The sequence below is a fragment of the Dipodomys spectabilis genome, unplaced genomic scaffold (assembly GCF_019054845.1).
Source record: "Dipodomys spectabilis isolate Male_0828 unplaced genomic scaffold, ASM1905484v1 ptg000599l, whole genome shotgun sequence".
Taxonomy (NCBI): domain Eukaryota; kingdom Metazoa; phylum Chordata; class Mammalia; order Rodentia; family Heteromyidae; genus Dipodomys; species Dipodomys spectabilis.
Genome location: NW_024871276.1, coordinates 837613 through 855286, shown reverse-complemented (window position 1 = coordinate 855286; position 17674 = coordinate 837613). Strand labels below are relative to the sequence as shown.

Below are 17674 nucleotides of genomic sequence, written 5' to 3'. Positions count from 1 at the left end.
CAGGAGGCTGAGATTTGAAGATCACAGTTCAAAGCCAATCTGGGCAGGAAAGCCTATGAGACCGTTCTCTCCAATTAACCACACACACACACACACACACACACACACACACACACACACACACTGGAAGTGGAGCTGTGGCTCAAAGTGACAGAGCACTAGTCTCACGACCGACGACAAAGCAAAAAAACAAAAATTGTGACAAGAGAATGAATCTGAATCTGTGAGGCTGTATTTTGTGTAGATTCACACTAGGAACCTGTTCCTGAGGGTCTGACACCTGTGGATTCAGAAAAAGTAAAGGCTGGGTGTTTCTACCTGCCTCTGCTCAGATCATGATTCTTGCTCCCAATCGGCCTCAGGGTTAATGCTGAACAAGGAAGGGGCCCATTCAGCTCAGGGTGAGGGCTTGGTTGGCTTCTCTTCCCTCCTCCACGTTCTGGGTGGTGGGCAGGCCTATGTCCCCACATGGTTCAGGAGAGGGGAGAGAGTTGGAGTCTAAGCATCAGGATCAGATTCAGGGCGTGGTGGGAAAATGGTGTGGTCCATATGGCCACCTGCCCAGGAGCACCCCACTCCCCAGTTTGCACACGGTGTTGGAGTCACAATGCACAGGGTCAAGAGTTCATCCAGCAGCCCCCTGGGTAGAGATGTGATGGGGAAAAGAAAATTGCCCTTGACTCTAGCAGATCTGTGTACCAGTCACTGTCCCCTCTGAGCCTCTTCTGTTTTGTCTGTAATGCAGGTATTAATATCTTCAAGAGGTTGGAGTGGAAAATGTGACTCATAAAAGGATACCTCCTTAAGTGCCAGAGGGTAAACTGAGGCTCAGAGAGGGTCAAACTTTCCCCACTTTCCCTGAGCCTGGCTTCAGGTGCCTAACAGCTGCCAATGCAGATAAACACAATCTGACTCCCCACCCCCCCTCCCCAGCTCTTAGAGGCTTCGAACTCTGAACAGCCCAGAAAATACACACTCCGATGAGCAGGGAGAGAGCGATGCCCAGCTGCCGTGGTTCATGGAGACAGGGTGCAGCGCCCCAGGGAGCCGTGGATGTAGGGGTGGGAGCAGGCTGGGGGAGTCTTCTCACTCCTCCATCTCTCCTGCTCCCCGACCCCTCACAGGCAGCAAGTCCCTTGGGGACCCACACAGCACAATCCATACTTGTTAAAAGACATCATCAATTGCACAGAGGAGACTCAGTCATAAGACAGTCACTTTCCAATCTCTTATGCATCCAAGTCAACCAAACTGCCTGCCAGGGTCTCTGAGCAGCTGGACCAAGTCAGGATCCAGCCAGGATCTCAGTCAAACCTGACCAATAAGAACAGCCAACTTGATGGAGCATTCACTCTATCCTGGGACCTGTTCTAAGCTCTTTACCTGTCCTTGTTGAGTTAAACCCCAGCATATTCTGACAAGGTAGAGATTAGAACAGCGTTTTTCCTGTGGTATTCCTGTCCAGTCCCCAGACCCTCAGGCCCCGGTGGAGTGGCCAGGGCAGGGGGCAGGAACAGCAAGCGTCTCTTAGAGGAATCAAACAGAAATGTTTGGTGCATGGAGCCTGCAGAGTACTCAGCAGGCTTCTCTCCTGGGGATCCTCCCAGCCCCAATAGGAGAAGATTCAGGAATCCTTTTTTTTTTTTCTTGTTTATTGTTATTATAAAGGTAATGCACAGAGGGGTTACACTTATGTAAGTCAGATAGTGAGTACATTTCTTTTTGGACGTCACCCCTTCCCTCAGTCTCTCCCAATTTTTCCCTCCCATCCTCTCCCACAAGTTACAGAGTTCATTTTAACATAGTGTCTAGTGAGTACCATTGATGCATTTGTTTGCCCTTTGTTCCATTTCTGTGTTTCCCCTTACCCTCCCAAAGACAGATAAATAAACAAACAAGACCAAAAAAGCAAAACAAAAAAAATAGCAACAAAGAAAAAAGTCTTTTGTTTTCATTCCCTGGCATTCATTTCAATAAATATTATTTTATATGATCAGATGCACAAAGGCATTGTGACTCTGTGTTCCTCTCCTAAGTGTATCCTCCTTTGGTCTCGGAATCCTAGTGGTCCTGATGTGAATGGCCCTGAAATTGGGTGAGCACATGAGAATTTCTTCTAAAGGACTGGAGCCCATAGGATAGGACAGAGGGGAGTTAGGGACCCCGCCTCCTACCTAGAGGCTAAGTGGCGGTCTGGAGCTTGGGGCTATGGCTTGGCTTCCCATCCCTGTCACTCACTCTGGTTCCTGGAAAATCAATGTGCTCTTGAGTTGAATCCCTGTGGCTGGTCTATCTCAAGCCTGGAGGGAAGAAGATGGACAGGGTGACCCAGGAGTGGCCCCTGCGCTCTGTGATCTAGACTTCACATAAGAAGGCCATGCTGGAGACAGGCAGATGGACCAGTGCCACAGAAAAGAAGTCCCAGAAGGAAACTGTAAATATAGTCCATTGTTCTCAACAAGGGTCTCCAGACCACCCAGAGGAAAAGACAATGTTGTCCACACATGGTGCTGGGGAAACTGCAGGTCCACGTGTAGGGAGAAGAAGCCCGACCCTAAGCTTATGTCACACTCGAAACTTAACTCAAAATGGATCAAAGATCTAAACCCAGGAGCCCAAACGATGAAGCTGGGGGTGGGGGCAGGAAAAAACAAGGGGATCTTGCATTTTTGTTGTTGTTGGTCTTGGGGCCAACTCTGGGCCTGGGCGCTGTCCCTCAGCGCTTCAGCTCAAGGTTAGTGCTTTATCACTTGAGCCACAGCCCACTTCCCACTTTTTCTTCTTATGTGGTGCTGAGGAATTGAACCCGGGGCCTCATGCACTGAAGGCAAGCACTCTACCACTGAGCCACCTTCCCAACCCACAAGAGGATCTTTGTAACATTGGCATTACCAGTGATTTCTCTTGGCTGTTACACCAAGAGCAAAGCAGCAGAGGAAAAATTGAGAAATAAAAATTTTAAATGTGTGTACATCCAAGGATACCAATTACAGGATGAGAGAACACAGGATATTTGACATAATGATATTGGCTTATGATTTTACTTATATGATATGTACGAATCAAATATCCAATAAGAGTTTATCATCCAAAATAGATAAAGAATTCCTAACTGGGCATGGATAAGCACACTTATAATCCCAGTATTTAGGAGGTTGATCCTGAGTTCAAGGTCAGCCTGAAAATATGTAGTCTAAGAAAATACCAGTCACTCATCAATCAGCCCACCAATTAATTAATCAAACAAACAAGACAGAATTGCTCAGGGCTGGACATATAGCCAAGGAAAAAAATGCTTGCCTAGCACATGCAAGGCCATGGGTTCCATCTCCAGCACTGGGGAGAAAAAGAATTCCTTCAGTTCAACAAAAAGACAAGTGACTAAAGTTAATAAAGGGCAAAAGTGTTGAACTCCAGAGAAGTTACACCATTGGCCCAGAAGAGACAGAAATGATGAGACACTAACGGATAAAATATTACACAATTCCACTTAAAAATGAAGTAGGAAAACTCACAGAGACAGAACGTAGAGCCAGGGGAGAGGCTGGGAGATGTCATCCCATAGGTACAGTTCATTTTGAATAATTAAAAAAAAAGTTCTGGACGCTGGTGGTTTATACCTGTAATTCTAGGCTGAGATCTGAAAACTATGGTTTTAATTCAGCCAGGCAGACAACTAACTAACTAACATCAAAAAACTGGTAGTAGAGGTGTGGCTCAAAGGGTAGGGTGCCAGTCTTAAGTGAAAAAAGCTCAAGGAGAGTGCCCAGGCCCTGAGTTCAAGCCCCATTACTGGCACACACACATACACGTTCTGTACATAGACAGAGGTGATGGTTGTGGGTGTTGTTGTGGGTTGTGGCTGTACTTGATGCTTCGGGACTATATACTTAAAATGGAATTTTATATTATGCATGTTTTACCACAATGCAATATTCACCCCTAATTAAAATGAAGTGTTTGAAGTTAGCAGCACAAGAACCCCCCCCCCCCCCCCCCGCAGCCTGGGTTTGCATCTGCTGTGCTCAGAGCATCTGTCTAGTGGCTCCCCAAGCCTGAACCTTTGGCAGAAAACAAGCCCCGCCCACCAGTCCTCGTGCCCATCCTCCTCAAGCCTCACCTTATAGCCTCCACCACGTCCCCAACGAATGCCACATGCTGGCTGTATGCATTTTTCCAACCTAAGGCTGTGGTTCATGCTATTTCCTGTCTGGAGGGCTATTTCCGGTTCCTTCAGCTGATGAACTTCCAGTCAGCCTCCAAGGCCCACTTCAGATGTCCTTACTCAGGAAGCCCCAGACCACTGGCACCGCACTAAGGATTCTCACCCAGCCCATGTGGCTTATTCCAGCGAGGGTGCCAGCACCACAGGGCAGGAATCAGCTTCATTAGGCCCTGCCTGCCAAGGACTGGGCCTGCAGGCCCTGCTGTGCAAAAAGACGCTTGTCTCAGAGCACTGCCCACAGCCATGCTGGTATCCAGCAAGCAAGGAGGGAGCCCTTCCATGGTTCTGCCCACACCATCCCCTAAAAGGGCTGGCTCCCACCCCTGAGTGCTGACACCCTCAAGTTTGGGTCTCATTGTGTCATGGGTCTCATCTGTCTACAGTTCCGTGTGTGTGTGTGTGTGTGTGTGTGTGTGTGTGTGTGTTTGTGTGTGTGTGTGTGTAAATCTCCATTTACAAATGAGGGGACTCTTGACTGAAAAGGTCAGAGAGTTGGCAAAGGCCAGAGTTCCTTAGTCCAAGGCAGCAGAACACCAGAGCCTGCATACCCGTGATGTATGTTCCTTGCATTGGATGTGCCAAATGGGGACATGATGCCTATTGCAAAAGTCCTGCAATGAGGCTCAGCTCCCTGATGCCCACAGGTTGTAGGTGCTGGGAGCTGGAGCCAGGGGTGTGGGAAGAGAGCCCAGGCTCTTGAACAGGCAACATAGCAGAGGTTAGGGTTGCATCCCAGCTGGCGCAGAGGGCTGCATCCCTTGAGTGTGTATGTGTCAGGGGAGGGGGGGTCAGTGTCTCAAGATCCTGGGGGGAGGGAAGGAAAGGTTGGGGTCCCAAAGGAGAACCACAGCAGTTCTCAGGTGGGAACGGGGGCCGAAGAAATGGAACTGTGTCAAGAAGGAGCAGGAACATTCTTCAGGCAAGGCATGAAGAGAAGTAGGGATGGGGAGGGTACCCACATGACTAGAGCTAGTTCTCCAGGGATGCAGTGGCCAGACACCAGGCCTATGCCATTGGAGGTAAAGCTAGATAAAAGCAGGTCAGAGGAAGGAGCTCCTCCAACTGCCAGAATCGGAAAATACTAAAGCTGGTTCAAAACAGGGCCAACTGAGAGCACCCTGCCCCCAGCCCCACAAGACTCCCAGAAGAGAAGAAAATCATTTTCTACCAGGGTGTAAGAGAATTGCATGCCAGATTGTCACCCCATGTTTCCAGTTGGAGGACAGAAGGGTGAAAAGATTTACAGGGCATCTAGAATGCTCACATCCCACATGATTCATTCATTCACTCCTCAGCAAGTGTTTACTGAGACTTACTACACATCCAGGGCTTGCTCTAGGTTCTGGAAACAATATGGAAGAAAATAGCATGTCATGCAGCTCTCATCGAGGTGTGGTACTGTTTCCAAATTGCTTGGTTCTCCAGATGCTGCACCCATATTGGCCAGTGGCGCATCCAGTAACCTCCCATGCCAGTCATAAGGACACTGTGCTAGGCCTGGCACCCTTGAAAAGGGTCCCCAGAGACCTGAGCTACAGAGTCACTCCTGTGCTTGTCTTTCCTGTCCCCTTGTGAGCTCCCTCCCCTGAAGGCCAAGGCCATGGAGGTACAGTTGTCCCAGCTCAGCACAGGAGGGGAGCCGCGCAAACGTGTCCATGTGGCCAAATGTGTGGGACGATGATACCTCAGGGAGGTTCCTACATCCTGAGGGACCCCCCAGGTCCCCCATCCCTACCCTGAAACCTGTCAGGAGATGGGAGTTCAGCTTAGAGGTAGAGCACTTGCCTAGCAAGCTAGGTCCTGGCACTGCAAAACAAATAAAACTTGCACTACCATCGTTTGCACTTTCCGGACACCTTCAGGAGGAGTGAGACCATCTTCTTATCCCCTTCACTTCCCTCATATGCAGGACAGGCTCAAAGAGTCCTCCCCCTAATCCCCACAAACCAAGCCGCTGAGTGGCACTGGAGAGGAATGCTAAAGGCCATGCCTATTTCAATGGAAAAACCAAGACTTGTACCCAGGGCTCCCGATCTTTAGAGAAATCTTGGGGAACCATAAATAAGTGAAATCAGCCATCTCAGGACCCTCCTGGGTGAAGGTGAACATCCTAGCTATCTCTTCTAACATGGGGTGACTCCCCACCATAACCCAGTGTGTCTGGAGGGACCAAGATGCCTGATACGACCAAGGCTCCCAGAATCAGATGGACAGTCATCTTGGAGAGGAAGAAGCTGGTCACATGGCCTTGGACAACCCCTGCCTGATGGATTTCAGGCCCTTAGGAAAGAAAGTCAAACCTAGGGATGTCACATGTAAGACAGGACCCCAAAAACCCACAGGGACTCTCCACATGCTCTCTGCTCCCCTTAAATCCCCTGGAGCTCATAGTGGGCTCTGCTCACTTCTCAGGAGACAGAAAAGGGACTGAAGGCTACAGCTGCCTTATTGGGTACTGCGTGGTGGGTTGCAGGGAGGAGACTGACTAGATTTTCCCAAACTCCTTCTGCTCCTGCTTTCTCATGGCCTAGCTGTGAGATTCAAAAGGCCTCAGGCCTTAGTTTGTTCATCCTTTAAATGGGCTTTAAGGTGTATATAAAGACTGTGTGAAGCTGGCTTTGCTCTCCTCTCATTCTCTTCTCTCTCTCTCTCTCTCTGTAAATATTGGGGCTTTTTCACTCAGGGCTGGTGCTCCACCACTTGAGCGATACTTCTGGCTTTTTGCTGGTTAATTGAACATAAGACTCTCACAGGCTCTTCTTTCTAGGCTGGCTTTGAACTGTGATGCGCAGATCTCCGTCTGAGTAGCTAGGATTATGGGCATAAGCCACCAGCACCCAATTAAGACTGGCTTCTCTTTTGCAACAAGCCACATAGGACATAAGGGACAATTCCAAGCTAGAAAGTAGGGGACAAGCCTCACTGCATTGCAGGTAGTCTGCATGGGGGGGGGGGGGGCTGCTGAAGACTGGCCACAGGGAGACTGAATCAGCCTTCCTGGAGAGTTGCAACCAGCTGGAAGACCCCAGGTATGAGAGATACACAGATGCCCTGGGGTACAACTCTGAGAGGCTCTGCTGAGAGGCATATTGAACCATATGTAGGGGGTCCCTTCAGATACATGCCTATAATGCAGGCGGCTCATATACTGGGGTACACAGATTGAAGTCCTGGGGAACACTTACATCCTTCACACAAATCAACACCTACAATCTTAACCTGTAATCCTTGGGCAGGGGTATGCTGACCTAGAGAGAATGCACAATTCATGCTCTTCTCTCTCACCTGCACACACAAACTCATAAATTGACGCTGATCTGACTCATTCATCCATCAGCCAAATATACTGGAATAGGCCCATAACTGCACTCAACCAGGCAGGAGGCAACTCTCCAAACAGCAACCCTTCCATCAGCTTCCTAGCCAAGGCAGCTCTATAATCTTCAAAGCTGATGCACTTAGCACAAGAAGTGTGTGCTCAGTTTATTCATCTAGGGGAGCCCCAGCCTATGAAGAGGTGCCAAATGAAGAAGGGGTTAGAAAAGGTACAAGGAAAGTGTGGGCAGGAGCATCTGGGAGCCCCCATGGACTTCACCCCCCACAAATGCTCCCAGGGAGCAAGGAATCACAGGATGCTCACACCTCTTTAAGCTTAAGCTGAGTCATAAGCCCAGAACCTGCATTCAAACCCACCTCCGGGACCGTCAGCCTTAGCTCTCTTGGGGCTGTAGCCCCTCTCCAAATCTCTTTCTGCTCCCAAGGACAGAAGCCTTTTCTGCCCAAGCTGATCGTAATTTCTTCCAGACAAAAATATGTGTGGGAACCGTGGAGAGAGGAAAATGAGGATGAAGGTGAGCCCAGACGGGGGTCAATGGAGACATCCCAAGAGGGCCTACACCCCACTTTCAAAGGACTTCTGCAAGGCAATGCAGGGAATTGAGAACAGCAGAAACTTGGATCTCGGCTCCCATTGTGCTCCCTGTACCCCAAACGCCGAGTTGTGGAGGCAGCCCAAACAGTTGCAGTTCCCAACCGGTCCACAGCCTGGAGATCTGGTTAGTCCTAGCCCTAGGAGCGTGCATGCGACTAGCAGTCCACTCGGAACAGGGTTGCACAGTCCAGTCCTGTGGACATAAATGGGGCCGACATCCATGCTCCATGCCCCCACCACCCCGTTCAGGATAGCAATCCCCTCCAAGAGAATTGCTTTACACATGTGCTCCCTCTGGGTGCCCAATGAGCAGGGCACAGCCAGCCGCACCTCACAGCCCCTTAGGGCACCGTCCATTTCATGGAGAGTTAGGTCACCTCTTAGTCTCATCTGGTATCTCCAAGTGACCCTCCCTTCTTGTCCAAAAGGGCACCCCAGTACCAGGTCCCAGTACCAGTGAGCTTGCTAGCTGCCTCTCAAGTCAGAAACCGAAAGCCTGACCCAGCCCAGCCACTTGGCTCCCAGGAACCTCTCTTTTGCCGGACTCTCTTCCTCTGAGCCTCAATTCCTTTACTATTTCTCCCTCTCCCCCTTGGTGCTGGTGAATGCTGGTGGGTTAAAGAGGGTCTTCACTAGGGTGGCAGGTGTGCCAGGTATAGGGTGAGGGAAAGTCTAGCGCAGACTTGAGGAGGCCCACAGCACTTTCCTGGACCCCGTGGATTTTTGTTAGCCTTTCTGAGGAGCCCCTTCCTGGCTGCTCAGGAGTTTCAGCCCTGGGGCTACCTGGCACCTCGGAAGCAGGTGACGGTGATGGGGTGGGCCGCTTGAAGAGAGGGTATCCCTCATAAACACAGCGGTACAGGCGCGCGGGGCTGCACCTCTGGGGCATAGTCGCCCGAGGTCAGATTCCCCCAGAAGAAATCACTGGTTCCAGCAGAGCCTGGGAGGGTTTGCTGGCCCGAGTGAAATTCCCCTTCCTCATGCCCATCCTCCCCCCACCCCCGGCCCCGGCCCAAAGGCCTGTGTGGAAGAAAGGCCTCTTCTTGCTTGTCTAATGGTACCCAACGCCCCGCCGGAGCAGCCGATGGCGCGTGGAGCCATTATAGCTTCCGCTCTGGATCTGCAGCTAGATCGAGAGGATCGAGCACTCCGGGTTCCCAGATCTAGCGGCTCTCCGAGCTCCCTTAGCAAGCAAGGCGCTAGAAGCGGACGGCGGCAGCGCGCACGTGGTCAGGTGGCGCCCAGCAAGGCGAGGTGGGCCGGGGACCGAGCGGCGCCCTCCCAGCCCCACCCAGACCGGGTCTGGGTCTGCGCCCAAGTTCGTGGGGCTTTCTGAGCAGGGGGGTCTTCGGGGCGAGCTCTGAGGCTGGTAGGGGGTTCTCGATCCCTTCAACTTTCCGCATCAGGCTTTCACCACCAATCCCGCCTAGATAGCTTCGGTTGGGAAGGATCGGGAAGCGCTGGGCAGCGCTGCTCAGGCTCGGCCTCCCGGCTACCGCATTCCACGCACGCGCCCGCAGAGCCTTCGGGGTTTGGGGCGGAGGGAAGCCGCCTCCTCTCTCGGCCTTCTGTCTTCAGATCTCAGGGGTTAGCAGGAGAACCCGAACCCGAACCCGGGTGCCGGCCCTGCGCACGGGCCGCACACCTTCTCCCCCCACCCCCGCCCCATCTCAGCCGCGGCCGCAGCTAAGGCCGCTCGCTCGCTCTCTCGGCTCTCTTCCCTCCCCTCTCCCCCCTTTTCCAATTTTAAGGCGATCTTCCCAAACGAGGCCGGGCGAAGCTTCCCCCATAAAGGAGAATGAAAGGTAACGTCCGCAAAAGGGCGCCCAGCGGGTCCACCCAACCGAAGCCCTTGGAGCACTTTGGCGAGGTTCTACTTAGGATGTGTAACTTACGTTCCACCCACAGAGCGTGTCATAATCTCTAGCTCGGGCTCCGAAGGCTCCGGGGGTCTCCACCTTCACCTCCACGTTCTTGGACTCTAGTGCGGGTTGTGACATGGGCTTAGAACCCACACCGCGCTCGCCGTCCGGAGTGGAAAGGCGCAAAACCCATCCCCGCACTCCGAAACGTTCCCTGAAAGCACCTTAAAACCATTTGCTATAAATATGTATATATATATATATATATACGTATATATATATATATATATATATATATCCCCAAGTTTCATGTCGATTTTTTAAAACAAATCTTGAACCAGCTTCTACTAGTGTAGGTTACACACGTTCCGAAAAATTCTTTCATTTGAGAGTTTTCTTTCCTCAATTACCTTTAATATGTAAATTAAAATAAAGAAGACTCTTGTAAGCCTGCTGATTGAAAATAATCTCCACTTTAAATCCAAGCCTTGGGCTGGGTTGTAGCTCAGTGGCAAAGCTCTTGCCTAGCAAGTGCAACGTCCAGGGTTCGATCCCCAGTACCAAAAAAGACAACAAAAATACAGTTAAAACAAAGACAAGCAATATTAGATAAATACGTAATGCCCAGTAAATCCAAGCCTTTATGTACTGATTGAAAATAATCTTGACTTTTAATCCAAGCCTTTACTATAACGTGCATTAAAGTAGAGAAAATTCGTAGGAGTCGATTGATTACAAATCATCTAGACTTCTGATCCAAGCTTTCTGTTTTTCTACTTAAAAAGCGTTATGGGTGTTGGCCAGATTGTTAGGGGCAAGCTGGTGGCCAAGGAAATTAAGAAAATTAAACATTAAAAAAAAGCATCTCCCCTCTAAAATTGGCCGTGACGTCTCTGCCTTGGAGCACCTACACTTCTGTGCCCAGGTTCGAGGGTTTTCTTTTCGCACCCACAATCACACGAGGACTCTTACTGTGTGTTCCCTAAATCTCCGGTTCTCTTTTATTTTTATTTTCGGGGGCGGGGATCTCTTTTATACAAGGTAATATCGATGATAAAGTCCCCGTTCTTAGACTAAATTCCAGACCCCGGAGGAGCGTACACATTTCGTGGTGTATGGATTCTATTGAGGTAGAGGAAAAATATCCTTAACATTGAACATTGCGTCTAATTCGAAAAATCAGGCCAGGCTGGGTCTCCCCAGCCCCGGGCGCCGAGCCCGCTGCGCGGGTGCGGGTAGGGTGGGATGGGAGGTGGCTCTCGGTTTCCCACGAAAACCTGCGTGCACCGAACCGAAAGTGAAAGAGGAGATGGGGGACTCCCTCCTCCCCGCAGCTGCCCCGCACCGCGCACCCCCCTCCTCGAGCGAAGCCTAGGATTTGGAGGCGAGGTGTCCCTAGATGGGACAGGGAGGCTTTCCAGCGTCGCTGAGAAACATTGAATCTTCAATTTGGCACAGCTCAGGAGACCCTACACACACACACACACCCCAAGCGCCGGCAGGGGCTTAGGGAGGGAAGAGAAGGGTCCAGTTTGGGTAGGAATTCCCCGCACACCACCAGGTAGGGGGCTCTTTTGTAAACAGATGCGGATGTCTCCTCCCCCCCCCCCCCCCCCCCCCCCGTCCCCCGCACTCCTAAAGTCACCTTGAGCTATGAAAACGGAGGCCCAGGATGGGGTAGGAACGTCTGCACCCACCGAGGTTTTCTCTTATCAATTTGGGCAACCCAGAGAAGACCTGGTCAAAGACTTCCATGAGGGCAGCCCTGGCCCGGCCTCCTGGTCCGCACTTCCCACTGACGTGTGTCTGGACACCAGGAGTGGCATAGAAGCTGAAAGGAGCTGGAGCTCAGGCCTTCCAGCCTCCCCTCCAACTGGAGCAGCCCTGAGCCGAAAGGGTTCTCCGGGTCTGAAAGGCCTGTGGTGGGGGTCCGGATGAGCCAAGGCCAGGCCCAGAGCCAAGGCCAAAATCTGGCCTCTGCCTTTTCCCCAACCTCTGGGGAACATCCTAGGATTTTTCTTGAACCCCATTCTACTCAGAATTGTGGCACAGAACTATTGTCAACGTCCACCTCAGTTTCCCTGCTTGCTGGCAGATTAGAAAAGTAATTCCAGAAGCTCAGTCTTGTAAAGTCCAGAGCCTGTCCCTGCCTCAGTTTGTCCATCTTGAACCCAATGAGTCTAAGCCATTCCCTAGATGAATCAGAAATCTCCCAGAGGCCAGGCAAACTCTTGTTGAGAAGGGAAAGGAGGGGAATGATTTGTCATTCATTGATCATGTTTTGCCTTGAGCCTCCATTTTAGGCAGCAGAGAAGTGGGGGTCCTGCCAGGTCTAGGGGTCTGCCTTCCCTTCTAACCTACAGCTTTCTGACTTTTCCCAGGCAGAAATAGGCAGCAAGGAAGGCCCTGCCTTCTGTTCTGAATTGGCCATTCCAAACAGCAGAGAGCTAGGGAAGTGAACTGTAGAGGAAGGAGCTCCCTCTGAGACATTTACGACCCAGTGAGACCTTTCTATTATTGCCCTAATACCAGTGAGGAAATGGGAGTTTAGAGGGGTTACTTGCTCTGGGGTCACACTGGAGGTTAGGGGCAGCCTTAGGTCAAGTGGCTAGCCTTTTCCCTCAGCCCTGATGGCTAAGACAAGTACAAGGATGGGCTAGTTTGGCCAGGAGGATCCAGGAGGTCGGAGGGGGTGCCCAGCCTTTCCCTCTGGCTCTGAAGGCATCTTCGTGACCAGGAACTTTGGGAGCTGGTCCCCCTCTGTATGTCTGTCTGTCTGTCTGTCTGTCTATCTATCTATCTATCTATCTATCTATCTATCTATCTATCTATCTATCTATCTATCTATCTATCTATCTATCTATCTCTCAGCTTCCTCAGAGGCTCACCACAGTTTTGAGTTTCTTTAAAATATGAAAATGCAGCAGCGTGTGGTGCGAGAGAGAAAACACATGAGTCTGAAGTCCCCAAATCTAGGAACGGCTCTCACCTAGGAGCCCAATGTCAGGGCCTGGGCTCCTGAATTTGAACATGGAAGGAGAAGCTGTGTGGAGCTGTGAGTGTTGGCCATCTGAGTGCCTGCCCTCACTCTAAGCTGGAGGTGGGCAGGAAAAGGTAGAGGAAGTGGGAAAAGGCTACCAGATCTTTCCAAACTTACTCTGTAGGCTTGGGAGTGCATAATTTATCTGAGGCCACCTAAGTGTGTCTACTTGGATTGTAATCGTGTTTTATCATGAAGAAGAGGGATATGTGTAGAACACAAATGTAGACAAATAACTGTATGGCTGTCTAAGTCGTTGTGTGTCCAAGACCACCTATTAGTTCATTCTAAGCTTGCAAATGTGAGTGTGAAAAAGTGCATGGAGGCGCCATGGGCTATTTTCCTAAGAATCTTCTGGCCAAGAAGTCCTCCACCGTGTCTCACCCCAGTTTCCAGGCCTGCCCACCATCTCTACTTCCAGCATAGGCCAGCACAAATCTATCATCCTGTCAAGGATCGGCTCACCTCCCTGCGGACCTGCTTGAAGGCCAAGCCCTAGAGGGGGAGGGGGTGGACGACATTATTGCACCCAGGCGATGTTCCTAACTGGAAGGTTCCTCCTCTCCTCTTGGGAGCCCCCAACCCCAATTCTGTGGAGGAAGAGAAGGCTTAGGCTTCGGCTCTTGAGCGCTTCTCTCCAAGGTAAATGGCCGCTGAGCTCTAGAGACCCAGGCCTAACGTCCCGCGCTCAAGGGGGCTTGGAGGTCATTTAGGCCAGCAGCCTCCTTTTCCTTGTGGTCCCAAGACAAGACCCGACCCTTTCCATCTTCCCACAGCCGAGCGACCACAGCTTCCTACTTTCCCGCCCCGCTTCTTCCTAAACTATTGTTCCGAAGCCCGCGGTTCCCAAAGATCGCCCGGGGAAGAAGCTCCCGCAAAGTGTGGCGGGCTGTCGTCCCCTCGGAGAGCCGCGCTTTCCGACTCCTGGAGTTGTCGTGGGGAGCGAGGGACCCCCAAGCTCTCCCGACCCGCGCTTCTGTGGTTCCCTGACTTCCAGCGCTCGCTCCGCGAGACGCGCGCTCCGAGCGGACTCCGCGCAGGGCTCCGCACCTGCGACCCTCTTTAAACCCAGGAGCCCCCGGCGGGTAGGCGGGCAGGCGGGCGGGCAGGCGTGGAGCGAGTCCTCCGCCAGCTCGGGAGCCCCGCGTCCGTCCCGGCGGTGCGCGGCTCGGCGCCTCCTCCCAAAGCCTCACGCCGGGAACCGGGACGCAGCCTCCACTTCCAATCGGGCCCCGCGGGGCAGCGCAAAACGGATCGGTTTGGGCAAAGTGCGAAGAGAGACCCAAGGAAAGCAACGTCAGGACAAAGTGTAACCGCCGGCGCGTTCGGGACCCGGGCCGGGGTGGGGTGTGTGTCGGGGGGAACTTCGGAAGGAGATCGGGACGCCCCCCCCCCCTCCCCGCGACCCCTTCCACATCTCCGATCCTCACTTTCCCTCTCGCAGTCCCCACGGCCGGCCCCGGAGCCTCCTAGCCCGCGATCCCCACTAACTTTCTCAACCCGCGTGGATTTCAGGGGATGGGATGGGATGGGGTGGGGGGCTGTCGGAAGCGCGGACCCCCCCCCCCCCGATCCGCCCCGGGTGGCCCGCACGCGCACTCACCGTAGCAGGGGACCTGCAAGGCCGCGTTGTGGCCGCTGCTGCCCTCCGGGAGTTTGAGGCTGCCGTCTGGGGGTGTCTTACAGGCGCCCCGCTGCAAGTAGAGATGCGGTTGCGGCGGCGGCGGCGGCGGCGGCGGCTGGGGCTGCGGTGGCGGCGGCGGCGGCTGGGGTTGCGGGGTCGGTGGCTGGGGCTGGAACTTATTAAAGGAGCCCCGCGCCCCGGCGCCGCTCTCGACTAGGGGTGCCGCCAGGTCCTGCTGCCCCGCGCCGCCGCCGTAGCGGGCCCGGCTCTTGGCATCCCCGAATCCCTGGCCTTTGGCTGCGGCCGACAAGAAAGTTGTACCGAACTTGTCGCCCCCGGGAAATCCCCTAAAAGGCGACGAACCCTCCCGGCTCTGCGACACCGGGCTGTAGTAGGCGTCCATGGCAGCTGCGGGCGAGTCGCAGTACGAGACGCAAGTCTCAGCGTTCATGCCGGGCCCGCGCGGGCGACGGGCGGGGGCGCCGGCGAGGGCGCGAGGACGCCACCGCGCGCCTTGGCCCGGAGCTCCGAGAGGCAGGCGGGAGGCGGTGGCTGCGGGCCTGCCCGCGGTCCCCCTCCCCTCCCCGCTACGCCTCCCGCTCTCCCCCCCCCCTCCCGCCTCTTCTCTCCCCTCTCCACCCTTCTGTCTCCTTTCTACCCTCTTGCCTTTCTCTCCTCTCCTTTTTCTCCTCTCCTCTTCTTCCTCTCCCCTCTCTTCTCTCTCCTTCCTTCTCTTCCCTCTCTCCTCCTCTCTCTGTCTCCTTTCTCTCCTCTCCCCTCTCCTCCCCTTCTTCTCTCTCTTCTCTCCTTTCCTCTCTCTCCTCCCTCCTCTTCTCTCTCTTTTCTCTTCTCTCTCCCTCACCTCTTTCCCTCTCTCTTTTCTCTTCTGCTCTCTCTCCCTCCCCTCTTCTTCTCCTCTCTCTCCACCTCTCTGCTCCCTCCACACAGCTGGTCCAGGGAAAGAACCACGAGCTGTAAAAAGATTCAGATGTTTCGGAAAGTTGACCAGATCTCCCAAACCCTCTTAAGGTTTTCAGACGGAAGAGGAAAAAAAAAAGTGATTTCTTTTTCTGACTTGCTCCTTCCTGCTTCCCTCCTTCTCCCTTGCCTCCTCCCTCCTCTTTCCACCCTCCCCGCCCCTCCTTTCCTCTCTTCAGGAGATACTACTTGCACTAACTGGCAAATGGAAGGGGGGTCGGGACTCAACCCCTGGGGTGCTTGAGGGCCTCTTGGATTCTAGGCTGGGGATCCGAGGTGCTGAGACTCGCAGGACTCTGGGCTTCAAATTGATAGGAGGTCGGAGCTCTGGCCCAGTGTGTGTGTGTGTGGGGGGGGGGGGATGCAAATTGCCTTGACAGGTTAAGAGAAGAAAGAGTGAAGAACCTAATATAAACGTGACTAGTTCGACATTGGGAGTCGAGCTTGGGAATGAGCAGGAGTTTTGGATGCATGTGCTCAAACTCCCCAGTCCCGGGCTGAGGCACCTTTGCCTCTGTTTCCTTCCAACATTGCCTTTCGAAATGAACACAAGAACTTTGGCATCTTAAGCACCTTTCTCGTCTTTTTAAACTATTTCTCAGCACCGGTATCCATACCAGGGCGGTTGGCTGTGTGGAACTGAGCCACTGGCTGGTCCCCACTCCCCACCCCCAGCTAGGGCTGTTTCCACTGACTCAGGAGTGCTGCCCACTCCTCCCTTCCCCAGGCCCAGTGGGGTCGAGCCTCTCTTCCGAGCATGGCCAGGTGGGTTTCCTGCAAGGTCAGGTTCAGAGTAGGGAGTCCAGAAACACTAGTCCTGCCTGATCGTTGTCTGTCACCTGCCACAGCTTGAGGAAGGTAAGGAACTCACTACTTCCCATTGTAAAACAGGAAGCTTGGATGTCTTATTTTTCTTATTTTGTTGTTTGAAATGAGGGTGTGTTTTTTGTTTGTTTGTTTTGTTTCGACTAGATGGCCCAGACTTGCCTTGAACTGGCAAGCTTCCTTACCTCCACCACCAGTGTGTTGGGATTACAGGCATGCATCACCACTTCCATGGTTTGGATTTGATGGTTTGTGATTTCCCCCTCATGTGGTCTCTGGACCCCTGGACCAACTGACACACAGCAAGAAAAAGAAAGATGGACTACCTGTCCAGATCCCTCTATTCACATAGCTAAGTCCTTGCATCTCACAAGTGAGTCATGGAGATTGATTCTACAATTTTCCAACCAGCAAACCAAGGCTCAGAGAGGCTCTAACTCCTGGCTGAGGTCACATAGTCAAAAATAGCTTATAGGAAAGTTGTCCCTCCTGGGAGCCTCAATGGACTTGGGAAGCTGAGCCTAAACATCAAGACCCAAGGAGAAAACTGGCATCCAGCTGTGGAATGACTCTGATGGAAGACCACTAAGAGCAATCTCCTGAAATCAGAAGGAAATCCCCTCTGGGTGCAAAACTTACCTGGAGGGAGGGTAAGTGTGAGGCAAGAGGACCTAGATGCTTTAAACCAGGAATATCCAGGATGGAGACTTCTAGCACCCATGGTGCCCCAAAGAAAATACCTGGAGGTTGTGCACCTACCTCCGACATCTGGACCCATCTCTGCGTCACCCCACCGCTCGGTATCTGCTCACTGCCGACTGTGCAATCCTACATCTGGTTTCCATCTTGGCTTACCTTGAAGTGCTCGTTAATAAAGATATTTCCCAAACCAAGCCAGGGGCGCCGAGGCACAAACTCCTCCTTTGCTGCCGGTCAAGGTCCCCCATCTCTGGCCAGCAGATCTAAAACTAGTGCATTTACTGTGCCTTTGTTGTGCCAGAAGCCACATCAATATGCCTGTCCTCTCATACCCACCTTGTCATGGGCAGACAGAGTCTCCGTGGATGGAACTAAATCACTGAAAACAAACCAAAAACCTATATCAGCTGACATTAATCAAGATGCATTGTACTTATAACCTGACCTACGGAATTGAAAGCTCTACACTGCTTAATACTACTACTAATCA

At 52.6% G+C, this 17674-nt stretch overlaps 1 protein-coding gene across 1 annotated transcript in view; it reads right to left on the bottom strand.

Moving 5' to 3' along the window:
* Alx4 (ALX homeobox 4) overlaps positions 1 to 15133 on the bottom strand; it is a 42039-nt gene extending 26906 nt beyond the window's left edge. Inside the window, exon 1 of the mRNA XM_042671115.1 lies at positions 14662 to 15133. Within this exon, the coding sequence (XP_042527049.1) occupies positions 14662 to 15133 (472 nt within the window). The remainder of the gene's footprint in view (positions 1 to 14661) is intronic.
* Between the last annotated feature and the right edge of the window lie 2541 nt (positions 15134 to 17674).